The sequence below is a fragment of the Heterocephalus glaber genome, unplaced genomic scaffold (genome assembly GCF_053883595.1).
Source record: "Heterocephalus glaber isolate CG9 unplaced genomic scaffold, H.glaber_assembly_v1.0 deba00001569, whole genome shotgun sequence".
NCBI classification, from domain to species: Eukaryota; Metazoa; Chordata; class Mammalia; order Rodentia; family Bathyergidae; genus Heterocephalus; species Heterocephalus glaber.
In genome coordinates, this window is record NW_028258354.1 from 11,958,490 (window position 1) to 11,986,399 (window position 27,910).

The 27,910-nt window shown below is 37.7% G+C and overlaps 1 protein-coding gene across 15 annotated transcripts in view; it reads right to left on the bottom strand.

Moving 5' to 3' along the window:
* Grip1 (glutamate receptor interacting protein 1) overlaps positions 1 to 27,910 on the bottom strand; it is a 661,025-nt gene that overhangs the window by 264,540 nt on the left and 368,575 nt on the right. For 2 of the 15 annotated variants that reach the window (XM_087192380.1, XM_087192374.1), the window contains exon 1: positions 2,430 to 8,745. The exons of 12 other annotated variants lie outside the window; for them this stretch is intronic. In XM_087192380.1, the coding sequence (XP_087048506.1) occupies positions 2,430 to 2,484 (55 nt within the window). In that variant the 5' untranslated portion in view covers positions 2,485 to 8,745. Of the gene's footprint in view, positions 1 to 2,429; positions 8,746 to 27,910 lie in introns of those variants that run through there. One more of the 15 variants, XM_087192382.1, reaches the window with a different exon arrangement.

Consider the following 27,910-nt stretch of genomic DNA (forward strand, 5'->3'; position numbering starts at 1 on the left):
AAATATTGCAACTGTCATATTGATTTCTGATGGGTAACATCAACCACAAATAGCAAAGTAGTTTCAAAGACATGAAGTGAACATTTTCCCTTCTAAAATCCAGGTAAGATTTTAGCTACAAGGGTTCTAATAAAGTTCTTGAAGCATTTCCTAAAAAGTTCCAGAAAATTCACATGTCCTACTACTTTCAACTAGATAGACACAGTTCATTTTAACAGACATTTTCTAAGCACCTCCTAGGTTCAGGGCACTGTGCTAAGTATCTGGAAGAATGCATATCAGGTGCAGCTTGCAAAGGAGATAAAGAGATGAGTGTGTTTAGGTGTAGAGGGTGAGGGTGTGGGTGTTGTGTGGGTAGGGAGAATGGGACAGGGAAGAAACTCCACTGAAGCATGTATCCATCTCCAATCTGAAATACCAAACAGGGGGGAATTTAAGGTTTCAGTTATATGTATCACAGCCTAATAAATTACCACCATTGGTGGGAATGGGGTTCTGGGACTTAGTGAATCCACTTTGGAACAACAGATAGCATTGTTGAGACTTGAACTTCGATAAGACAGTCCACTGATGGCAAGGTAAAGCATTCCATTACTCAAACACATTTTTGCGAGCATTTGAATATCAAGCCAAACACAAAGAGGAGCCCAATTGGAGCAAATTGATTCCACATTGAGATTTTATTTTAGTCATGAATTGGCTGTCTTTTGCTAAGTAGCAAATAGAGCAGATATAAAGATGGGGGAGTAAAGTAAAAACTACAAAGAAAATGTCAATACTTTCCTCAACTGTCTAGAGTTTTAACAACTCAATCTCCTTTCACTTGAAGAGATTAATGCTTCCTTAAGATTCAAAAAACTGGAAAAAGTTAAAAGTAGTGATAAGAAGTAAAAATTGGGCTCACCCTCTTCTTAGTATGTAGAACTTATAAGAGAATTTCTGATACACATGAATAGAAAATATTGATTGTTTTATGATTATGACATAAGAAGAGCATCATCTTCTGGATATCAAAATCAGCTAGCAAACTTTTTAGACTAAGAAACCTATCTTTTACAAGTCTTATCCAAACCTGTAACACAAAGAGTAGCCTCTTAATTGTTATTTATTAAAAAATTGTACATTTGTACCAATTGTATAGAATAAAGTGAAAAAAGAATTTATAGCCCCATGCTAACAGTCTAATTTAAAAGATAGTCTTTCCTATATTCTCCCAAGAAGCCTTTTAAAGAATTCACTCTGCTATCCACACAACTTACAAATGCATTTGGTAAGTTGGTATATAGTATTTATTCTCTTTCCTGTTATACTCCAGATCTATTTATCACTATTTCCTTTGTGTTCATTCTTCTGCCAAATAAAATATTAATAGCATTTTTAGCTGCACTGCTGGCAATCAAAGAACTCTGATATGTCAAGCTAAATTGATAGAAATAGCATCCATTAACATATTTATAGGTTCAGAGCTTCTAGAACATAATTACATCCATTAATTACTTGACAGTACTCTATTACAGGCTGGAAAAGAAAGGCATTTACATCTACATACTTTTATTCACAGTAGAGTTTTTCTTTCTTAATAATATACTTTCTCTAAAGAAGACTCTATCTAAAGGAAATAATGCAAGAGAATCTATCTATCTATCTATCTATCTATCTATCTATCTATCTATCTTGATTTTTAAAACAGCCAGCCACTAACTTTGCAATAGAAGGCATAAAAAGTAAATGAGATATAACAGCTATAGTGATTTCAAAGTAAAATATATTATAAATATTACAGAGAGATTTAATTAATATTTTAGAGTTCTAAGAGAGACATTCTCAAGTCAATAATTCTTGATACTAAGATATAGAGCAATGATTTTCACTTTGAAATAAACTTCTTCAGACATCACACAGGCATTTCAAAATACCTGTATTTTTGAACATGTAATTCTAACACAAAAACAAGCTATCTTGGGAAAAAGCTTGTGAAATGTTGGAAATTAATAAAATAAACAATTATTCTGTGGGTTCACCAGCTGTGTGAGTCCTGACACTGCCAGCTGCATTTAGTACATGTATGATAGAAGGGACAGGAATGCACACTTGACCCCTCTTGACCAGTTAATCAGCATGCAAAATGACGGTTTCCCATAATAACTTCAGCACTGGACCCAAACACATTTTCTTTTCAGCAAGAAATGAAGTTGTTTAAAAAAAAAAAATCACACAAGCTAGTTTCATGATTTCAGCATAAACACAGCCAGGATGTATGGACAGAAAGCAAAGCTGAATCCATATATTTATATATTTATATATATCTTTCAGTTCTTTGTTGCCGAGAGTAAATTGTAAAGGCAGTCATATTTGAAAGTAAAAATCATTAAACTGTGTTTATAGGATGCTGCAACAGACTCGCTGAGTGAATAAGGAAAGCACAATACCTTTAGTAAGTCGCCTCAGAATTTGACAGCGGCATTTAAAAGAGACAGCTATCATTCTTGCTCACTGCTTTCTCTGGCAAAGTGTACTCAGGGCTCTGCTCTGGTGGCTGCAGCGGCAGCAGCATATGAATTCCTTGCGCACATTCCAGGAGAAAGGTAGTCCCAGTGGGGAGTGACAAAGCTTAATTCCTCTTGGCTGATGCAGAGGTCTGCTACATGTCATCTAGCAAAGCTGTGTCATTCACTACTACTACCACTCTGCCCGCCACAGCCTCCTCCCCCTGCACAATCACAATGGCTTAGAAAGTAAGGCTGTTTCGATAGCAACAAAGCACCAAATTGTGTAAAGCAGGGACAACGCTGAGAGAGGAGCCATTCCATAAATCTAATGCTAAGCACTGTGCAGTGCATTCTGTTTCAGGCAAAGGCTATGCATTCCAGCCAATTCGGCTGCTACTACTCCTTTCCTTCTCAGCATCAATCAGTATCCTTTATAGGTTTCATTTAATGTGAAATTCTGTACTCTTATTTGAGGAAAAAATGTATGCATCATATACATCAACAACCAAAAAAAAAAAAAAAAGGCAAAGGAGGGAAGTAGTTTATCTTTGGGATTTAGGAGAGAATCATATTTTTGCTTATAGATAGAGTCAGAAAAATCCATTTGGGACTTTAAAATCTAAGAGGGTCAAAGTAGTGTAGGTTTGTGCATGGATACAGGAAGGGATAAGGGAAAGGGCTCAAGCAGGAAGGAGCAGCAGGCAGCTGAAGTCCCAACCCCTTTAATCACCCTTCCAAAAAAGGTCCTGGCTGGAAAGCAACACAGGCAAGACTGTTTCTAAAGATATCAGGAATAAAAGCAAACAAGGCCAAGTATTTCTATTTTTAATGTACATTATTGTCCTATTCTCAAACAATCCTCCTTCAAACCATTCTTCTCATTATGCAAATGAAATGGTCTTGCGACATAGCAGATATTCACGAGTATCTGCTCCACTGGAGTGAAGAGCAAATTAACAAACCCTTCACAATCCATTCACAAAGTGACAAGAAGGCGGAGCACGTTTCTTCAGCTGTCAGCACCAGCCTACTCACGATATAGTCAATACAAACTGACATTTGGTATGGAATTTTAATCAAAATCTAGGAATCTCCCACAGGAGTTAACACAAACATTCAATTGGCCAGGAAATTTTTTAAAAAGTCAATTAGTCAAAATGAAAAGACATATCACTGTCTAAACTATTTGATTAATATTTCTAGAACTGTATGAATTATTCATATAGTTTTATTCTGTACTCTTCAGGTTGTTTTAAAAAAAACCTCTCAGGCTGGTTTCTAAAATAACTTCCAATATTCCAAATTTAGAGATAGATCTTGTTCCTCTTCATTCATAAATTCCGTATTAACCGAAACATGTACAATAGACTGATCTGAAGCATATGCTTTCTATTTCAAGAACAACAGAAAAATCACTTGTGTTTGAAAACCAGCTAAATATCATAAGCATCTATTTAAAGTTTTTTTTTTTTTTTTTGGTACTGTGGATCGAACTCGGGTCCTTGCTCTTGCACAGGAGGCAACAAAACCACTGAGCTAAATCCCCAGCCCTATTTAAAGTTTTTTTAAAAGAACAGAATTCCCTTACCAGGGATGGTCTAGCTAAAGCAATCAACCATCACTAATCAATAGGAAACCCAATCTTAAATGGATTGTAGCTCAGAACCTAATGTTTGTAATAGTTCCAATTAGCATATAACTATTTTGGATTCCAACCCTTGTCATTTCCATCCCTTTCAGAATATCTTTGGGAATATTTTAGCCTCTTAGATATTTTTTGCTTCTAAACAGAAATATACCTCAGTGCTACAGAAATGGGTTACCTAAAGCAAGATAAATATTTATAGTTAGCTCCCTTCAAGATCCTTCCCAAAATCTAACATCTTTTCTAAAATCCAGGCCCTCAGAATATGCAGCTGTCAAATAGTATTAGTAAAATCTTGCCCATGGAACATACCACTCTGGTCCATTTTATTAATGTGTATTCAAATAAAATTAAAAAAAATCATACAGGAATCTCTTTCCCCTCTGCTGTTATGCAAACTTAGATCTAATTTGCTTCCTCCTTAAGGGTAAAATTATCAAATATCCCTCTCTCCTTTACTAGCATATCCAATTTTTTTTTTTTTTAAAAAAAGCTCTGTCCTCTGGTCCCAAGAAAGACCTTCAGAACTGTTAAAATGTCCTCTTTTTCTTCAGAAATCATAACCCTTCCTGGGGTATTTTAAAAGGTTTCTGAGGGCCTAACCTAGGGGATTTTTCTTTTTCTCCTTGGATACGGTGAAGCCAATCCACATATATCCTGATAGCCAGCTCAGACTCAGCTCCAGAAATGACACTCTAGAAACAGTCCTTTTCTGGCATGTCTGGTCTCTCTAGTGCTCAGATATCCCTGGGAGCCATTCCCAGTCAGCCTTCTTGCCTTAAACCTTTTGTCCTCTCTTTGCCGAACATAAGCTTAGCCTCAGATCCTAAAATTCAGTGCTGGCAACGTGCCTCCTAAAAGTGCATGTTTTCTCCCTCACAACCTACCTATCTTAGGCCAAAGGCCCCGTGACCAAGGCAGCTCCTAACAGGAGTCTCCTAACATGAACCCCCTCTGAGGAGAGCGATGGACATTTCTCGGCCACAAGGTTAATGAGAGTATGCCTTCGGACATACACTATAAGTGCATGTCTTGACTAACCAGGATGGTTCAATTTTCCACATAGCTCAAACTTTACAACATACTCTTTAAGAGTCACCAGGTAGGACTATGGAAATGCAAAAGAAGTAAAATGGTACAAAATATGTATCTAACAGCTTCGTTAAGATCCAGAGAAGAGTAAGTTAATTCAAGTGGTTTACCCTTTTAAAACACTTCAAAAGCCCTCCCCATATGAAAATGTGGGTTTGCTGGATTTGGGGAATATTAATCCCATAAAATGATAATTTATTTCAAAGTTTCTTTAAAACATGAACTGGCCTAAGATATAATGCAAGTATGCTATGTTTATATAGAATTTAACAGATTACAAAGCACTTTCACACGTAATGTATTATTGGTGGCTCTTTGCTCCAGATAAGGAAACTGGTTCTCGGAAACAGTGTATTTCACCAAGGTCACTCATGTGATAAATGGTAAAGAACAAGAAAAAACAAAGCTTCTTTCTCGCTTGGCTGAAAATTCTTTTTATTCTGTGCTTTCCCAATGTTTCCTTTCCACTGAAAGAAAAATGTGATCCAGATTATGGAGAGGGGTAGTAAAATGGACAAAGAACTTCTCTGAGTACAGTTACATTTTATGACAGGCAGGAGAAAAATGAATCTACGCTTACACTATTCCTGTCTCCCCTGCCCACTATGCTCATGTCAGTCTGAAGCACAGCTAACTTGTCCAGAAACAGTAATCAAAAGAGCTAGGATCAAAAGACAGGTAAGACAGTAGCCTTTTGGTATCAGACCATCATGTACCAAGTGTTTAGCACAGCTGTCCCTTCTGCAGGGTTTATCTCTTTGTCATGCCAGTTTTAAAATATTTTTAATATCACCACCATTGATAGTATGATACCGATTTCCTCATAGGATGGGGTAGGAGGAAGTATGGACAAAAATCAAAATGAGACAACCAAAACAAAACTTTCTCATTGGCTCAAGGATCCCTACATGTTCTTAATAACAAAGTGTTGTACAGGACATCAGTGAGTGGATACACACAGGCCATTATTTTATTTTCTTAATTTTTCTTATCCTTTTGATTCTCTTCCATTTTACTCATTCTTCTGTATAACATCTTCATCTCCAGTGAGGGACTGGGGTATAGATCAGTGGTAGAGCACTTGCCAAGTGTGCTCTTAGGTCCTGGTTTTAATCCCCAGCCTTGCAAACAACAACAACAACAACAAGGAGCAACAACAATAACAAAACACAGCAATAGGATTAATTCTGTGCAAAATACCCCATTATTTGATATCACAAGAATCAACTTGATTGAAGTACTACAATAATTTGCACTTTCTTTCTCACTTCAACTTATCTAACAAATCTGTTACAAAGTGTGCTTGATGGATCTTATTTGGGTACTTGTTTTCAACTACTGCCTTCTGTTTTCTTCGAATGCAATTGCTTGAAAATGTATAACATATTTAGGTCATTATTTAAACAGGACATCTTGAACTGGCTAGTACTGAATATACTGATTTTTTTTTCTCCACAGCTAAATAACTCTGAGGCATTTCTCAAATATTCAGGGTATTTTGAACATTATGTTCTTAAAGGTCTCAAAAGGTAGCCCCAACCCTAGGCTCTTCTCAGCTCCTATGGACAAGTATGTCAACTTATCCTTAAGTTATTATAATCAGCCACTTTTATTTTCCCTTTCAAGATAATGAAAACAACTATGACCATCAAACATGTTACAATTCTTGTGACCACTGTCTGCTACTTAATTCATGGCGAGTGCCAATCTGAGCTCACATGTTAAGAACAGTTAAGAAAGGAGGTCTCCAAACAGATCTCACCTATAGGGAGCTCAGGACTATTACAGAAAAGCAAGACTGAATCTGCTGACACAAGTCTAAGGAAATCAATATTTGGTGCAATTGTCCAAGACAAGATTTATTAGGCATTTTCTTTACAAATATTCTATAAGAAAATATTTTTTGTAGAAGTAATGATGCCCTTTAGGAAATGTTATTAGGACAAGCTCTTGCAAATCTAGGGTGATTAAAATGCACTTAGTGGCTCTGAGCCTCCAGTGTGTTGTGATATAAAAGAGGGGGCATAATGCACACTCCATGTGTTATTTGCTTATCTAGTCTGGGCTCTGATGCCCTTCACTGTGCCTCTGCTTCACATGAGGTGGTCAACAGAGCTAGAGGAATGTAAGAAGCTTAGACATTTGTCAACTAAAAGCACCTGGTGGGAAATGTTTAAATGACATATGTAGAAATTGAGAACTGCAGTATGAGAGGAGACTTGCTAGAAATTGTCCCCCCAAGAGGCAAGGTTAAATCTAATGACTTAAAGAGCCATTGTGTAAGGAGAGGACAGTGAGTGGCTAACAGCACAGGCTGTAGGCTCAGTGTCTGACTTGAGTCCTGCATTTATCATTAAATGGCTGTGTGACCTTGAGCAAGTTCTTTAACCTCTTTGTTCTTCATTTGTAAAATGGCAAAAGTTATTTCTAGGGTTGTTTCAATTACTTGTATTCTAGGCACAAAGAACAGTAAAAGGCTTTATTGATCATTATATATTTCATAGGCAATACAATTGTACAACCTGGCATTTGGTCCCAGAGCCCACATTCTTCCTTACATTGGCTCCATTTAATGAGCATGGATTAATTACTTCAGTAAGAAAAATCACAAGGATGTGGAGACTGGGATTAACAATTAAAACGATCCCTTCTCAATGAAATCTTTTAGATCACAATGGGATAATCCATCCTACCCCTTCAACTCCCACAACTGTTTCCTATTCTCATGTCTCTTCTTTCTCTTGGCCCTAAATGATGTCATTTTCCCTTGGTTTTATTACACTATTTGGCCACCTTTTCCAGCATTTAGTCTACTCCCAAGTGCCAGAAATGACCTCTGTTCTGTACTTTGGCCCCCGATCTTGATCATAAACCAGATCTGTTTATCTCAAAGCCACCCTTACTGACCCTTGATTCCAAAATATACAGCACCCATCATGACAAGCTCAGGCTAGACGTAAACCATGTGCCCCATTTTCTCCTCAACAAGATGCCTGCTTCTCCTCTTTGACATCATTGCCATCTTCCTCAACAGTCCACCCCTTTCAAGTTCACCTTTAAAACCCTTCTCAACACATCCCATTCTAATTGTCAGCACCTAGGCCAGGCCCATGGGTTATCACACATGAGAATTTTCTCTTACAAATATTTATTGATTGCTTTGTTTATTGATTGCCTTATTCTAGGCTCTGGTGCGCTGTGCTCACATGGAGATACTTCCTCCTAACTCATCTCACAATTATTGCTAACATTTGTTTTGACACTTATGAACACTTGAGTAGTTCTTTGAGGGCAGCATTATTCTTCAAATTTTGTAATGCTAGTCAAGCTTTGTTTACCTCCACTTGCCTCTGAATTAAATGGTATTCTCATATAAATAATCTCATGAATTTAGGGTAAAAATATAATCTGAGTTATGTCAGTTATTTTTGACCAACTGTTTTCAGATAAATTGGAAATGAATATATTATTTGAAAAATAATGAAAAATGGGAAATCCCATAGGAAAACTATCTATAGTTATTAAAATAAAAATTAAAAAGACAAATTGTAAGAGAATAGACAAAAGCTAGCTTAAAGGGACATGCATTTTTCACATTCCTAAAATGTGATTGTGGGCTTATATGCCACTGAGAAGGTAAGAAACACAACTAATTAAAGCATCTAATCATGAGGATTGGTACTGTGTACACAGAAACCACATCAGATGAAATGAAATTTCTAAAAGAGAGATAGATAAAGTAAGCTATTCCCAGTACTTCCTTCTATATCCAACCTGTCACCATTTCCTGCTTTGCTTTTCTTCCATACCACTAAATACCATCTACTACACTATTTATTTTAATAATTTATTTGTTTATTGTCTGCTTCTTCCTTCCAAGGGTTTTTTTTTTAAATTTTTATTTATTTATTTTTTTTGGTGCCAGGGATCGAACTCTGGTCCTTGCGCTTGTGCAGCAGCCAGCGAAACCACTGAGCTAATTCCCTGGCCCCAGGTTTATTTATTTTTAATGAGGGTAAAGAATTTTTTTGGTCTATCTTATTTATTACCTGGAATGGCACCTAGTACATAGCAAGTATTCAATACATTGCCACTGCATAAATAAATGTGTGTGGGTTTCCCCCCTCGTAGATGTCCTTTATGTGTAATACTGTTTCTAAAGCCTTCCTACAAAGATTAAGCCAACAAATTACTTAAAAAAACCAGCAAAATTCTGCCACTTTAAAAGGAAATCCTTGGAAGTAACATGTTTCTTGAATGCTGTCTCTTTATGGAGGGAAGTGGGGAAGGGATGTGCCATAAGCACACTTCAGATTTATTCTTGGCTCTCCTGACAAGATGATTCATAAGGACTCTGTTGTTTTCCAAGTACAAAGAAACACATACCCAAGTTTTTTTTTCACTCAGGAGAGGTAGCAAAATTAACAAAGAAAAAGCCAAAGTTACAAGGTGTTAAAATTAAAAGAATTCTCTCTGTTTTTGTTCTATGAATGAAGTAGCAAATCCTGAGATTAGATTCTGATCTAACATACATAATCACAGCCTGTCAGGGATATAACTCGGAAGTGACGGATGCATCTGCTTTTAAAGTTCCTATATGTACTGGCACACAGCTAAAAGAGTGGGTAATCCCATCTTCAACAGGACTTTGTACCATGACCTCCAAACTGAGCTTTCTGCTAGTTTCGTTGCTATTGTGATGACTTGCATTATTTTATGCCATAGGAGTTAAGTTTTCCGCTGTAAGAATGCATGGATTAGACACAACAACCAAGTTTCCACAATCCTAACCCACTCTACTCCCTCAAGTAAAACTGTACCGATAATATTTTAAGAAATCTGATAGATACGTAAAAATCTAAAAAAATTTAAAAAGGGAAGAGTAAGTCTTGATATAGTTATTATTTTGAATACAATGAAATAGACAAACTCTATCACCCCTACAAGCAACATGTATTATGGGTCACTAAAACACAAGCAGTAGATGACAAATGCCACCACCCCTAGAACAGTTTAATCAAATAACACCGATAGCAATGATGGTAGAAAGTATGAAAAGGAAAATTAAACGTGGGAAATAGCAAAGTTTCATCTATTTTTCTACAAATGACTCATTTATTCGTCTTTACCGCAGACTAGTACTCCATTATATATAAATACCACATTTTCTTCATCTATTCATCTGCTGATGGCATAGCGGGTGCTTCTAAGATTTAGCTCTTATGAGTTATAGTGCTATAAACATGAGTATGCACATATCACTGTAAAATGATGTATTTAACTCTGATGGGAAGATACCTAGATGGGGAATAGTGGGGTCAAATGGAATTTCTATTTTCAGTTTTTGAGGGATCTCCATACTGATTTCCATAATGTTTGTACTAGTTTACATTCCCACCAATAATGTAGAAAATCGATGAACCTTGAGACCATAATGTTAAGTGAAATAAGTCAGACACACAAGCTTAAATATTGAATGGTTTCTCTTATCTGAGAAATCTAAAATATAAATAAGGAGCGAAATGAAAACTAGATAACAGAAAATAAGGAAATGGATCCTTTATGAAAAGGAAGGAGACCAAGAAGTGGAGGGAGGAGGAAGGCAGAGAAGGTAAGTGGATTAAAAAAAAAAAAAGAATTAAGGTGTGTTATCTACATGCAGCAACTCCCCATGAGGAATGAAATCATTACACACTGCAAACATCTACCAATACAAATAAAAATAAAAGATGGTAAAGTTGACAATTGTCCAGGGAGACAGGAATCTTAAGTTACATTTCTGTTGCAGTTACATACTACTTGTCCAGTCATCGATGAAAGTTATTGAATACCTCTTTCAGGCTTGCTGACCACCACAATGGGACCCAGTATAAAGGTGTGAAAAGATACAATTACTATTCTGGAAAAGTACATTAGTGGTAGTGGGGGATTTTAACTCAGAACATCATACTCATAATCCAGAGTCATGCTCTACAAAATGTCATTTAATTCATATGAACTGCTTATACTGTGCAACATCAAACACTCCCCCTGCTCCTCTTTAAAGAGTAACACCTTGATTTTTTGTTGTGTTTCTCTCAGTCCATGCGGTGTGAGTGACAGTGCTGGCACTTCTCCATGGCTACCCCATTAGGCCTAACTAAGTCCAGCATTCCATCCCTTTAGCCACTGGGACTGGTCCAGAAATAGTCTGTCCTACAAGACAGGGTGATGAGATGCAATTTCAAAAAATTTCTTTTAGAATGACTAGAAATGAAATCCCCAGGTTCCACTGGGAATGGTAGTTTATGAGCCTGGGGTTGTCACTCTATCATCATTTTGGAAGAAGTGAACTTTGAATCATACCAAGACTGAAGAAAATATAGTCACAATAGTGACAGAGTCTTCCAACCATCCATCCATCCATCCATCCATCCCTCAAGCTATGATACAAAAGACATTTTAGCAATACATAAGGTGAACATGGTCTATCTCTTGCTAATCCAGTTTGAATTAACTATTTACCACCTGGGATGAAGAGTCTTCACTAATACATTTTTAAGCTTCAGATTCTTGATTTGTAAAATAAGGAGATTCTGTCTCTAAAATCCTTACAGTTCTGCCACTGTACTGTAATAATGAATTCACTTATTTTACAGCAGCAGTGATGATCAAAAAAGATAAATAATAGGAAAATACTTTGTTAATTTTAAGATGTTGTACAAATTGTATGAGGGTTTACTTAAAAATGTCCAAATCCATAAATTTGTGTGCATGAAGTTAAGAGGCTCCATTAGTATTACAGTTATATAACAAGCATAGATTCAGAAAACAAGGAAGGGAAAGATCTTACTCCTATGCTTCTCTCATAGGAAATTTACAGTTACCCAACCTTAAAGATTTCTACTTAATGGTCTTTTCTTTCTAAGGTCATTACCACAACCCAGAAGGTCCCTTTTCTCACTTAAAAAGTAGTGCCCATTATAGTTTACTTTTACTTCCATACAAATAACATTGAAGGACTCTTCGAGAATTTAAAGTGTTTGGAAAACACTTTAAATCACTGATCACTAACTCTGAAAAAAAGGTAAGATATTTCTTTTATTTTTCTTCAAAGAAGGAAATGACCCTCTAATAATGTCTAAAAAGTAAAATGGGCTCTCTTAAGATGGAAGGAGTGCAGAAATCAGAAATGAAGAAAAAGAGAAAAGAAGTCAGTGTAGAGGGACATTCTAAACCGGGTCTGCTCTCTTCCTCAGGCATTTTCTTAAGATCTGATGGTATGAGCCCCTATACCCCAGCAAGCATAAGGTCCCTTTCATGTTCTGGCTCTGCAGTGGGGCAAGTAGCTACTAGAGGGCTGCAAAAGACCAGAAATGTGAGTGCAGGGTGCAGGCCAGCTGGCTAGGAACTGAGCAGGTGACCAGAATGAGACTGGCAGCCTGGAGAAGACCTCACTCAGTCTAGTTTCCCGTCATGAAGTAGGGGATTACATTGCTGGGTCGGGGGGAGGCTCAAAGATCTTATATAGCTTACAACAAAGTCTATGTCAACAGTAATCCAAGGACTTAGCCAAGTATCCAATGATGGGGCCAGAGGCAGACAGTTGGGAAAACCAGGGGTGCAAGCAAAAGACATGGTGCAGCCACAGTCATGAAAAGGCAGTGTAAGATTAGGGAACTTGAGTTCTAGAAAGAATTCATGGAACCCATGAGGTTAATTGGTCGCAATGACTGTTGTCATCTTTTTCATCATCATTCTTATCATCATCAACACACCTAGCACTTGTATGAAACTCCCTGCATGCTGGGCATGGTCTGAGCATTTACATACATTTCCACACTTAATTCTCACCAAAAACCCATGCAGGGGGACTATCGGCTTCCCCAAGCTTCACTGAGGTATAATTGATAAATAAAAATTGTATATATTAAAAAATTTCAACATGATGATTTGATGCATAGTTTAAGTGGTGAGGACACAGATCTACTCTCAGCAATTTTCAGGGAAGGCTTCTGGATACACAGGTAGTCTTTTCATACTGGAGGTTTCAGGGTCCAGGGATTGGAAAACAGTAAGTTCTTAATAAATTTTTTCTTGAGTGAAAGAATGAAGGAGACTCAGGAGGAGAGGACTGGAAGAACAAGAATGTACTACATCAAAGGGTATCACCAAGGAACACTGGGGTACAAAAGACTGAAATCTAATCACAAAGAAGTGGCAACTCTGACTTATGTGCCCAAAGACCAGCCTTAAGGGTCTTTGCACCTCACCCCAGCAGTGGGATCCCGGCAGCACCTTCACTTGCCGGAGGTCCTTGTTACCTCTGGACCTTTCTTTTCTGAGGTCCCTTCCTGTACTATGGAAGCAGGACAAACATATTTTAGGGAGCATTACATTAACCAAGAGCTGGGCACTTTGTGAGTTTGGCATAGAGAGTTCTGGAACATATTTCACAACTGTAGCTTTCAGTTGTGAGGTCACCTGTTAGGCCAGGATGTTTCAGGACCACCCAGGGGATTTGGTTAAGAGAGTTCTCATGGGCAGATCTAGGGCCTCTCTTGTCTGGGTCCTCTTTGTGGTTTCAGAGACTTTTTTCTACCTCTCCTCAGGCATACATCTTGAATGATCTCAGCCTCTTGGGAGTTTTCTTAGTAGGTTTAGAAATACTGAGGCCTCAGATTACACAGTGGAAATACTTCAAGGATTAGAAAATGCCAAATCTAATCCATGCCATTTTGGGCACAGAGAACTCTGAAAAATATCCTGAGGGACAAAAGGAAATTTCAAGGTGATGTTTCAAATTGTTGCTGCGCCCTAAGGCTTTAAAACATCAATTATAGATTGATTTTTTTTAGGGTAGTTTTATTCAGTATAAATATAATACATGGTACTAATGCAAGATCACATTATAAAAGTTAAAAGAAAGAAGTTGATGGGATATTAATATCTAAAACACTATCATTTACTATGTAATCAACTTAAAATTTTGAAACTGTTACCTTCTTTCTCATTGTCTTTGAAATTCAGCATGTATTTTACAATTACAACACATCTGAACTCAGAAAAGCCTTTTTTTTTTTTTTTTGTGGTACCAAGCAAGGACTCTACCCAGGGCTTTCACACAGAGCTACACCCACGCTTTTTTTTCTTCTTACTTTTTATTTTGAGATAGGGTCTTGCTCAGTTGCCCAGGTTGGGCTTCAGGGCCTCAGCCTCCTAGAATGCTGGGATTACAGGCATGGACTACTGCACCAGTTAGACAAGCTGTATTTCAGGGGTCTCCTAACCACATGCAGTTACCATATTTCATAGCACAGGTCTAGTACAAGAATGACGGAAACAGCTTTTACTAAGGCAATGCATTTTGTCATGGGGCAAATTTTGCTTTTTATCTTCTGAATTTCTTATTCAGGTAAATGACACATTATTCATTTAGCACCCCTCAGCCAAACATTACAAAGTTGTTCTGGATGATTCCTTCATTCCCTACTGCTTACCAACTCCACATCCCGATAGCTACTGCCTTGTTTTTATAACCACATCCTATCTCATTCTTTCTCATATCTTAGGATTAACATTGTTTTAATCTTCTCTATTCTCATTCCATACACCAATGTTCCATTTTCTGATTTCTGGTTTTAAAAAAAGGTAGATTATCCTTCTCTGAAACCTTTTCAGTCTCCCCGGTACTGTCCTCCAGAATTTTCATGAGAGGGCCCCAGCCTGCCTTTGCAGACTTGTCTCTCCACTAATGCTCACAAAGTTCCAGCCATACGGAATGATTTCCCCAGTCTTCTCTGAGATCCATGGCCTTGTATCCTTTATCACCCTTGCCTGGAATGCTGAGGACTTTCTTATTAGGTTACCTGTTAATCTCTTCGAATTGGCTGTGAGCTCCCTAAGGAAGGTATGGGTCTGATTCATCTTTAAATAGGTAATACTGAACATGTAACTGGAATGTTAAATGCATTTAATGAGTGAATGAATGGATGGATGAACAGTAAAATGCAAAAGATGTTAGTTTATTGAGATGTTTGTGATATCACCATTTTCTAGCTACATAGATGCAGTGAAGTTACTTAACCTCTCTAAACTTCAGATTCCTCACTGTAAATTCAGAATGATTATACTTATGCTGGCAACTTCACAGGCATATGTTATATAAACAATCATATATACATTTATATGCAATTTATACAAGCAGAAATTATACAATTTTATAATTCATATACACTTACATTTTAAAAATTATATATACATCCATGTATCTATCTTCCTTGTCTACTATTCCCCCAAAAGGGTAAACTTTTATTTTTAAAAAATCACCACCAATTATAAGAAGCACTAATAAGCTGGAAAATTTATCTGTTACAGATCACTTTCTAAAGGTCAAGACATTTTCCAGTGTAATTTGCAGCTGTAATCTTTGAAATATATTACTAAGAAGTTTTCAGATACAAAATATATTCTATGTGAAAAATATCACTTGAAACAGGAGATAAGAGATAGCTTTAAATACATTCCCAAACTACAAATTTGAGGTGTAGCCTTGCAAAGTCATTCAGTCAATTATTAATGGACACATAATGCCTTGGATAGATGTGCTGTAAAGACTGTTAGAAATACAAATGTGAAAAAAAGATATGACTATTTGTCTTTAAGAGCTTATGCCCTAGTTGAATGAAGACCCGAAATAAATGAATCATGGACTATTTCTCAGCAATATGTGTGCTATAGCTATTGAAAATGAAGACAATATGATCGGAGTGCCAGGGTTTTTAGGAAGACTTCCTGAAAAAAGCAAAATTTGTTATGGAATATAGAATGAAATGTAGGTTCATGATAGAAAAATCTACATCACTGTCAAAAATGTAATACATTGACTCAATTTCACACATTTAACTTATTTGATTTCATATGACCCCTCACTCTCTTTATATATTTTTATATATGGAATACAAGATGTTCCATGGAAGTTTTAGTTCACTTAACTCTCATAAAATGAGCATTTACTATACTGAATATGATTCTGTAGTTTGATACACTCAGCTCTGTATATTTTAATCAGTTGTTCTACTTGGTCAATCCATGAAATGTAAGGAGTGGTCAAGAGTAATTTTCACTTTATGAGATGTTTGTCTTACCTAATTTAAAGCTAACCTCTACACATTCAACTCCAGTACAATTGTTATTAAATTCTCAGATCTTCTAAACCAATTTCACTTTGTTATTTCTCATGGCAAAGTTCTTCATTAACCAACATACCTTTGGTCATCTCTCTATTACCCTGCCTGAGGACAAGAACACAAACTAATAGATACACATTAGGTTCCTGCAGATCCTATGATTTATGCTTAGGTGCAGTAAAGAAAAATATTGAAAGAACGTACCAGATTTTTCTTTCACAAAGCAAAAAAACAAAATATTTAACTAAAAGTAAAATGGAGATAAGTTTACTTTTAAGTTTTTACAAGATACTAAAAATAAGCATATTTTCCAAAGGATAATTACATCAATCAACTTTTGCCTTTCCTGTTGTATGGATATTTGAATGGTTTATCATGATTGACTCTATTTTTAAACCTGACATTCTACCATGTTCTCAGTATGCCCTTGCCCACTCATTCTTCCATATGTTTGGTTGTGAGGCCTAGTGGTGAGTAAGAATCCTCTCATAAGCATTTTCATTTTTCAAATTACCTTTTTTTGGACTCTGTATTTAATGTCCTATTTTCAGGAATGACATTAGAAATAGTCCCCAGGAAAAGAGACCTACCACAGATTCTCTCTTTGAATTTGTTTGGGGAAAGAAATACAGGAGCTTAAGTGATCAAAATGGAGTCACAAAAGAAAGAAATTGTATAGAAACATGTGCTGATGAAAATGCACCAGTCTCTAAGATCCAGGGCTTACAGGAAGCTCATGAAACCAGTGAGCTGGTAGTTGTCCAAAGCTGCAAAGTAATATCCAAATGTACTTTTAAAAATAATAAAAGTTGTCATCTACATAGGAAAGTAGAGACCCATTTGATGTAATTCATGCTATATGACGGATCTGGAGGAAATTTACACCCTGTCCTTTTTCTCCCTCTCTGCATCACTGTTCTATTATCAATCTCTCAGCAGGGTTTGGATTTTAGCTTTGGCACCAACAGACAGAATTGGAAGTAAGTGCAAACCACAAATCACTGAACGCTCCCATGGCATAATCTCCTCCTTGTTTTTCAGAAATGGACCCATATTGCTGCTGGAGATTAAAGTTAATTCTCTGTCATTACTACTATATACTTCTCACTTAGTTCAGAAGTTTCTTTTATGCAAGTCTGTAGGAAGCCTCACACATCTGAGGAAGTTCAGATGAAACAGTTACCTGAGTGGAGAATTAGGCTGTCGCTTTCCCTCTTGGCACCACACCTCGGTGTCATCCTGCTATAATACAACCCTTTGACCGCTGTGATGACAGTCAGGGCCAAACTTGTCAAGAGACAAAAGACAAAGCCATCGATCTCCATTATTTGGAAATCTCATCTAGTGAAGGATATATGATCTGTGCATTTCAGAGAAGATTAAAAAATAAAACAAAGATTGAATACAGCTTGTCTGGTAATGCAAAAAAATAAGATGGATTTTGCAGACGATGTGGGGCTGACTACATTTGGTCGGATGTATCACATCACTGTGTCAATGTCTGCATGTGATCTTGTGTGGAGGTCATGACTGGTATCACTAAATGCCAGAGCTGAGAGTTATCTGAAGAGTGCTGAGTGCCTGAACACCTCAGGGCAGTCAGGACAGCATAGTGTTCAGAGCACGGGCTCTGCAAACAGACTGCCTGAGCTGCAGTCAAGGATATCACCTGGGCTACATGACCAAGTATCTCTGTGTCTGTTTTCCCAGTTATTCATAAGAGTGTTATAAGGATTATATAGTCAAGACTCATTCTAGACTGTATATGGTGGCTCACATCTGTGATTCCAGTGCTCTAGGAGGCCAAGGCAGGAGGATCACAGGTTTGAGCCCAGCCTGGGCAGCTTATACAGACCCTGTATCTAAATGAAAAAATAAAAATTGAGCTGGGGATGAAGCTTAGTGTAAAGGCCTTGGAGTCAATTCTACTGTTGGGGGTTGGGGGAAAGGTACTTATACCTACAGGCTCCTAGCTAGAATGGTAGATAACATGAAGTAAATGCTATTAAGTGCTTGCAAAGCCCTTAGTAACCTAACTTGAAGGGTTGTTGAGGTTAAAGATGTTACTAAGAACATTTAGAACGTTCCTTGGTTCACAGCAGGTGCTAGTGTGTTCACCATGTTCTTGCACTAACAATAAAAACTGCTTATAGTTGTACAGAGTTCCTTAACATGGCATGTCTTCCTGTTTCAAGAGCTCTAGGTCTTGAACTTATCAGTCACAGGCTGACATCTTAACTCAGTTTATTAAATTGGAGGCTCAAGGGCCACACATAACCTGTCAGTCCACTAATTTTGCCTGTGCTATGTTTAGAAATGATTTGAATTAGCTGTACAGTTTAGAAACTTTTGGAGTCTGTTTAAATTATTTATTTGTGTTTTCTCCTGAAAAAAAACCAAGAGCTCATCCCACACGGGGCCTGTACTCTTGCATGGTAGCTGTCAGTGAGAACTGCACAAGGTCTGCCTCTTTCAATATTTGGGACATGTATCCTCCAAGTCCCCACCAGGATTTCTTCATTCACTGTTATCTGCCTGGGTTTTGTAGGCACTTAAGTTTACTGCTTTCCTCTTCAAAATCTATTTTAGGCTTCCTTATATGATAAGTCCTTAAGTAGAATGTTTATTTTTTTAATCCTTGAATCCATCTAAAAACCTGAGAAATGTTAGGGGATGTTTGTCCAGTAAAATGCACACAGACTCATGTGCTCACAGTATGTGACAATTCCATGGGCCCCTGAAGACCAGTCATGGGAAAACTTCGTGCTTTAAGGGTTTAATTGTAGAGAAGAAAATCTCATCTGTGCTCGCTCTTCCTTACATTATACCTCACATTGTTGCAAGGGAGAGAACATGATTCACAAAGTTAAGTTACACTGAGGTATAAAGTGAAAGACTATGCTTTGGAAGAATAAATGCTTTGAATTGATGATAAGTTTAGTGGTTGATTTGGCTACAAACTTGGAATCTTTTAAATAAAAATATCATATAGGCTTGCATCTAATATCACTTCTCAACCTCTTCTCAACTCTGTCACCTCTTCTCCAGATCTCTTATCACTTTGAGCTCCACTGTTAGTACAGATGGTAACTTTGTGAGCATTATGAAAAGCATCCCTTCCTGAAGACATTCTACTGCCATCTGCTGGCAGAAAAGTGCCATGCTCACTAAACAGGCTCCCTGTCTAAGAGGGGAAGGGCAACCTTAGCCACGGTGTCCTGAGTACTGCACAGCTGCAGGACAGCCCTCAGCATGATGGGATCTGTGAGCATCTTTGACACGCACTCACTATGATTACGTGAAGCTGCTGTCCAGAGGAAGCGGCAGAGCTGAGTCGCCACAAGCTTTGTTGCTTTGAGGGTTTGTTTTTTCCACTTCTACTACTTTAAAAAAAATTATGTTATTACATGTTTGTGGTACATAATGATTACATTTATCATGGGGAGCTGGTACATGTACATAAAACATCTTAATTCTTTTTTATTTTCCCTTCTCCTCTATCTCCTGGTTCCCTTCCAATGTGCAAAAAAGTCTATTTCCCTGTTGTTTTGTGTTTTTTAAACAATTATTTTGAAACTTTTAGACTCAATAAAAAGCTACAACAATAGAACAGAGTTTTTGCCTATCCTTTATCTGTTCCTCAATGAGTTTTAGTTCTATAGCCTTAAAAATCAGAGTTTGAAGTATCATTCTTACAAAATCTTATCATAGGGGCAGAGCTCCAGTACATAGGAAGTGTTCAATATGTTTATGTTATTTTATCGTCTGCTAGGATCAGTTTCCTTAACTGTATGCAAAGATAACAAAAAATATCTAGGAGTAAGACTTATGTTAAATTTTGGGTAAAGTATCTAGCCAGTGTTTGCTCTGCAGTAGTGTTAACTGCTGTCGATATTGGTGGTGCTATGACCCATGCCACTAATAGCTACTGTACCATCACTCTGAATTTCCACATATAAAATTATAAGTATTCATCACAATTTAGATGCCTCTATATCACAAGGATAGATAATAAGGACTAATACCTGGGACACAGGAGTAGGCACCCAAAGGACAAGGAACTATTCAGTGGATGAGGCAAAACCAGTTCCAGGTGGAGGTGTGGCTCAAAAGAGTGAAGACCTACTTTCATATCTTCACTGAGGGCTGACACCTCTCTGGAGAACCTAAGTCTTACTGATAGTTGGGGTTGCAGAAACTTTAATTTCATAAAAAGAAGGCAAAGCTCTTTTTTTGGGTGGGGGGTACCAGAGATCAAACTCAGGACCTTGTGCTTGCAAGGCAGGCACAGTGGCGCTGAGCTAAATCCCCGGCCCAAAGCTTTTTAAAATAAGGAAGAGATACTTCTTACCTCTACCTCCAAATTACTGTGCAGTCAAAGTCAAAAAGACCAGCAGGATGCACTGGGTGAGATTTCCAACAGCGGAAATGAACGTCAGAAAAGCTGTTGCTTCTTAGAATAGGCTGAGCCCTGTGGTCAAATAGGTGCAGGTTGAGAACAGAGAAGAGCCTTGCGCTTACTCATAGGGGAAGACTCGTGGCTCAAAGCTCTTTGCAACTGTTGACACAGCAAGTAATCTGAGCTTTTCTTTCAGGCATCTGTTTGTACAAATTCTGACCAGGTGGCACATTCTTCCCCTCTGCTCTCCACAACAGGATGCAGGACAGAGAACACCTGTTCTAGAAATGGACTGATTAGCCCAAAGTTGGCAGATGCAGCGCAGGCCTGGGGCCACACATGAGGAGGGGATCCTGCAGCCTTGTCAGCTGTTGGCTCTACTTCTGCTCTTGGCTCTAGTCCATGTCCACCACTACTGGGATTGATACGTGGGCATAAATCTGAAACACCTTGTTAGGTGTGTGGGAGGCTATCGTGCCCAGCACCACTGCTGTGTGCTGCTGCTGACCTAAAGTGAATGTTTCAAAAAGTGGGTAGGGTATGAGGTGCACATATGAGCATGATAGTCTTCAAGCAGCTTCTTGGGAAGATGGATAATAAGATAACAGAATAGAATGGGAGTATAATTTAAGGACTGTCTTTTCTGTGACCTAATTTATACATACAGGATCACGTTAAGTGGGTACGAGCGATTTAGTGGAGTGCATTTTAAACCACTAATAAGATGTGTGGGACCAAAAAGGAGAATGAATTGCTATGGCAAATGGATAAGTGAGGCAGTGAGGAACCTGTAGGAGAGTTCCCCAGAGGAGGCAGCACTACAGCTGGATCTTGAAGGATGACTAGGAGTCTGTACATGGGGAACCTTGGCAAGTGTTCTAGGCAGAAGAAACAGCATCTAGCAAGGGGCAATGGAAAGAAAGCTTGAAAGCAATTGAAAGAATTAAGAGAAAAGGGAGAGGGAGGACTAAAGCCAATGCCCCTATAAATTTGGGAGAAGCAAATGATAAGCAAATGTCAAAATCCCGTTGTGATAACTTGTCAACACTTGCCATCTGTGGGGTCCTTAGGGTATTTCCATGTCTCTATGATGGTCCCTCAAGCAAATAAACGTACAGAAATACAAGTTATCCATTCAGCTCTCTAAGTTTACAGAAAACTCTAACCCTGCATGCTGCTTGTCATTTTAAAACTTGTTTCCGATAAATTGATTACCTGAAGTAAAACAGTAATCTAAACATTATTAGGGACAGAGTTACAAAGAAGAAATTCTACATATTCTTTATTTCTGATGCTCATATAAGTTAGAGACTAAAAAGAACATAAGTTAGAAAGGGGTAGAATAAACCCAATTTAAAAAAGAAATTTTAATTATAGAATTTCAGAAGCAGGAAGGATATTAGGCAACCTTTACCTAATAGAATTTTGCAGAACTGAAATTTAAAATGCTTTCTGAATGAATGAATGATTGAATTAATATTCTATTTCAGTGGTTTAGAAACTTCCTAGAGGTGGTGCTGGGTTCTGTAAAGTACAGAGTAATTTTTGTACGACCATAAAGTTTTAAACTCTATGAGGACAAATTTGATGTTAGCTCTTAGTTTATTTAGCAAGTGCTTGAAACATTTGGTAGTGAATGAATGAAGGAAAAAGCAAATTTATTAACGAATATAGGAATAAAATAGTTTGAACTTTAACAATCATGAGCCAAAGAACTAAAATATAGAAGGAAAACAATAAAGATCAATTTGCCTTCTCTCCTGACCTACCTCAAACTTCACCATTGCCTTCGCTTATTTTCACTGCACCAAGAGAAGCATAAAATGGATGATGACCTTTCCCTCCCTTTAGAGGGAAGTGGAGAGGATAAATCGTTAATATATGCAAAGCTTTTGGAGTTCCTCAGAGAACTGCAGGTATTAATTTCATTATTTTAAGCTTCTTGTGAAAACACAGCTGTTGCAATTTTAAACAAACATTTTTATGATATTTCAAGTTCTGTATCTTTGAAGAGAAGAGGGACTGGGTCATGTGCTCCTAGGGAACTGCTGACAGAACAAGGCCACCTTGCTCTTGGCCTTGGATTCTCTTGGGGCTCAATACAGGGAATTCAGAAAATATTCCTTTATTTAGGCTGTGTAGTGGTGTGTGTGCATGTGCCTGTGTGTGTGTGTGTGTGTGTGTGTGTGTGTGAAATGTACTGTCTGCCTGACTTCAGTTGAATGGGGTATGGGAATGAAACTGATGCCATTTTTCTCTCTCCACTGAAAGTCCTGATTTTGAACTAAATTCCAGAAAAATAAAAGATATAAGGGAGATGAAAGATGGACTTGAAATTCTGAGCCTATTGAAAGTACATTTCTTATGTCAACATTGCAGACGAATTGTTCTAATCAGCAAATGCAAATCAAGACTTCCTCAATGAAGAGAAGTGTATAGGAATAAAAGCTTATTGATCCTCTTTTTATTGATCCAGAAGATACATCTTGATTTATCTGGATTCTAGAACTAGAAAAATATCCTTTGTGCACAGAATTAAATATCAAAGCAATGGTTTCTACAATAAATAAAACAACCAGGTATTAAGAACTTGGAAAAGAATGAAACACATTGCTAAGTGGGACTTAGGCTACCAGATATGCAGGTTCATGAAATCTCCCTCAAAATTCATCTTAATCATTGTTCCATCAATATACACCTGGATTTGAATATGCAATGAAAAGATTCAACATGTTAAAAATATGACCAGGGTGAAAAAAGGAAATTCAGATCACAATTGCACCTGATTTAGAGAGAAAGTTTACTTATCCATCAAATCACTTATATATGAAGATGTCTCTTGAATGGCTTTAAAATTATATTTATTGAATAGCAAAAGCTGTATTTATGCATTTTCATATTTTCAATTGCACACAGGACTAATTATTAACACTTGAAAGTTCCACCATTCTCTAAAATTCCACGGAGTTTAAACAAGTTCTTCCCAGGAACATTCTTTTTCAACTAACTTCATTCTGTCAGGTTGGCCACTAACTTGCTAGTTTCCTGGACTAGAAATCTAGACTTAAGTATTTTCTTTACTTTTGCATTCATTCTGTAGAATCTTGTCATCAGTAGAACTCTGGACAGAAAACACTCAGATTTATTTTAGGGGGATTCTCATTTGGCTTCTGCGTCTTGTTTCTTCATTTTGTTCAGTGAAGATAGTAATAGTCTTGCTTGCCCACTCCTCCCTTTGTGGGTTCCAGGTGGTCCTCCACCTTATCCCCCCTGGGGTTTTAATATGAGTCTAACTTATCTAGTTGTTCAGGGGGTCTAAAACAAAATAGGTGGAAACACTATGCATGTCTTCTACTAATGTAACTATACTAACATTGGTTGTTTTTCCTTTGACTTTTTAAATCACACAAATTTATAATATAAGACTGCCCAGGTAGTGAAAAGAACAACACCTACCTCACGGAGTTGTGGGTAGGGTTATGAGTAGTTCTTAGCCCTCTGGCTAAGATCATTCATCAAGTAAGTAAAACCTTTCTATTGGAGTATTGGGTGCTGGATATACAGAGCTAAAATAGTTTTCAACCTTAAGAAGATAAAACTAGTGACTCAGGTAAACACACAGATAATTAAAATGCAGTAAGGAAGTACTGGTAGGCCTTGAGTGGTTCAATAGGTAACATTTGTTTCTTCTTGTCCAAGGTCAGAAACAGTAGAGATATACAATGGAATCAAGTAGATGGAAAGCAAATACCATCTTTCTAACTAATAAAGCTGATACTGAAGAAAATGGCTTAGTGTGAGTGTCTAAAGGGATGGCTCCCATGTTCTGAGTCAGATAGACTTAAGCAGTCTATCTCACTAGCAGTGCCAAAAAAGCATGACTCCACGAAGGAGACCTTAGCTGTAGGATGCGGGAAGTGAAGGGGCCAAGGTGCACTGGCTCTCACAGAGAGGAGATAGGAAGAGCTGAGTACAGCAAGCTAACCGGTCAGATACATGAGTTTTCCTTCTGAGAAGGGCAAGTCAGGGCCAAAGTCAAAAGTGGGGGTAGGGGTTCTATTTCTTCTAACGCAGAACTCATGGGAGATATGCAAAGAGGTCTAGGAAGCAATGGGAGTAAGTGCAAAAGCCAGGCTTTAGGAGCAGAGAGGAGGGAGAGAACAACTCCTGGAGGAGTTCTGAAGGATAGGGAGGGGTTAGGAAAAGGAAAGAGAGTGAAGGAGAAAGATGTTCCAGGCAGAGCAGAGGGTGGAAGTCAAGGCATGGATCTGAGGAGTGGTTTCATCGGATCACAAGCACTTTGCTTTTGCTGGAATTTTAAGCTCAGTTTGGAGTGGCAAGGCCTGGGCTGGGTTGTTAGGGAAGAAAGGCATGGACTAAGGAAGACCTCTTGTGGGCTTTATCACTGGTGATGGGAATCCTTGACAGCTTTTAGTCAGGGATTTATGTTTCAGAAAGATTACTCTGGAGGTTATAGAGAATAGACTGCAGGGAGAATATCAGTTTAGTCAGGAGAATATTCTAGTACTTCCAGGAACAGATGTCTGGGGCCTGAACTGGGATACTTGTGACAGGGACTAACAGGAGAGGATGGGCTTGGCAAATATTTCTGAAGTCTGACTGGCAAAACATAAGAAATGCTTCATTGTTGTCTGAAGCTCTCTACTTGTAAACTATCATCCTTCCCAGCTATTGTGAATTTCCCATGGTCAATGTAAGGTTCTGATATGTTCCAGGCACAGTGCCACATGCTTGACCTGCATGTTTACCCTCAGGGTAACCCCATGACACAGGTATCAATAATTCCAGCTTGTCAGAAGAGGAAACTGAGGTTCAGAGAGGTTATTCCTAAGGAGATCTAGTGAATAGGTGATGGAGTTGGACCTAGGAAATCTGACTCCAAAACCTGTGGAACTAACTAATATGGACTTTCCTCTTTTCTAAACACATGCAGATACTCCCACTCCTCTGCCACTACTTCCCAGTGTCATCCAAGTTTCATGTGGTCTCCTTGATCTTCTTGCCCCACCTCACTCTTCTTCTTTTTCCATAGCTGCCTCTTGACCAAAGACGGTTGGATGATTTCCATCAAGTAGCAAATTGAGCTACCTACATTAATGACATTACAACACACATTTTATCTTATCAATACAAAATATATGTACAAGACAAGAAATCAAAAAAGTCTAATCAGAAATACCAAAAAAATAAGTTCTTCTCAGATCCTTTCTCTAGAGGCAATGACTGCTACCACTTTATGGAACACTGGCAGAAAGATAAATATGCTACTTAAGTGGCCCATAGGAAGATTTCTCTGATCCTCTCCTTCACTATCCTATTCATCTGCTGGATTCCTCATATTATCCATGAGGTGGCCCAGAATTTAGAACACAGTTTACTCAAGTTGATTCATAAATATTAGCCTTGTCTCCTTGAGGTGACTCACTGGCATATAAGACACCCAGTAGGTGTTCAATGAATACCTGCTGATTAATAAACTTCTTTACATTAACTTCACATTAGCTTACATGGCATATTTCATGCAAGCCTTTAATAGGGCTTATCCATATCACTTACCAGCTACTTCTGCAATGTTATCTAATTGATAATCCCCTTTTATAGCTCCAATTGTATAAGCAGTTGAAAAATTATTTTAATGCATGTTGACATTATAGTAATGCAGCCATTCAAAAATCAAATGCTTAATATAGTTACATCTCATAGAGCTGGTCATGCAACACAAATCCCAACTCTATTTTAGGGTGTCTGGTCAAAAACAATGGGAAAAGGGAGTACAGATTTCCCCTGGACTACCCCAATAGTAGTACTCTCTCTGTCATTCCTATTTATGATAGGTTACATACTCAGTTGGGCTAGATTTTAAATTGGTTTTATTATAGTCATGATATTCTATTAAAAGTTAACCACCAAGGGCCTGAGTTCGATCCCCAGTACCAAAAAAAAAAAAAGTTAACCACCAGATACTTTTAAGTTACTCTTCAGGGGAATGAATCTCAAACAATCTGTCAGAGAAAGACCAAATGCTTCTTTTCACCATGATGCAATGATGTTTTCATTTAATAATGCTACAGAATTACATTTTCTTCCCTTAATTTGGGATCATTTCTTTTTTCTCTTGATAGTTTTCAGTCACAGTTTAAATATCTAGAGTTCTGCTTTCAGGGTAGTAATTTTTTAATCTTTATTTTTAATGACAGCAAAAGTTTTATGAAAGAGTTCATGTGTATGGCTTATTCTGTGTATCTTATAAGCCCAGAGAAAATCTCATCTCAGAGAAGGTACCTATCCAATTATAGAAAATTGGTTATAACAATGTGGCCATAGAGGTAGTATGATAAAGAAAACCTCAATTAAAAGTCACCATAACAAAGCAAAAGTAAGACACAGTGCAATTCACATTAATAGCTTATTCAAAAGCTAACTATAGAGTAGGTGGTAGAAAAAGGACATTTCTTTCCTATACAAGTTAATGAATCATTCTCTTTAATAAGAGGAAAGTGGGAAAGGATAAGGATCTCCTCTGTCATCAACAAAAAATAGGAATTAGAATTCAAGGTAGAATGCAGTTCACAATATCCTTGTGAAAAATTATTTCAGACAATTTTTGTTAACTTCTGTCAGCTTTAAAGAAACTCCACGAGATGAATGGTATGCAAGTGAGCATATTTAGAGCATATTCACTGTGCCATGTACTGTGGTGGTAATATTCCAAGGTCTTACCTTCCTGAAATCTTTAGAGTAGATAATTATACTGCAGTGTTGTGGTTTCTAGGGTAGAGTTGGCAACAATGCTTGAAAGAAAGCAGAGAACCAATAATCTAAGGTAGCATGGGAATGGGAAGGAGAGGAAGAGGGAAGACAGAGAGGAACAACTGAGGTTTCCAGGCACAAGCAAAGATATGGCACCTTCACATGACTAGAGCGTGAATTCATTTATATGGGGTATAAGCTTGGTGTGTGTGTGTGTGTGTGTGTGTGTGCAGAAGGGAGACTGGAATTGAGGAGACAGAAGTACAGTGGAGTTCTATGACCTTGCCAGAGAATCTGAACTCTGTCCTAAGTCATGAGCTTCAGAAAGATTGAAGCCAGAGAAGTG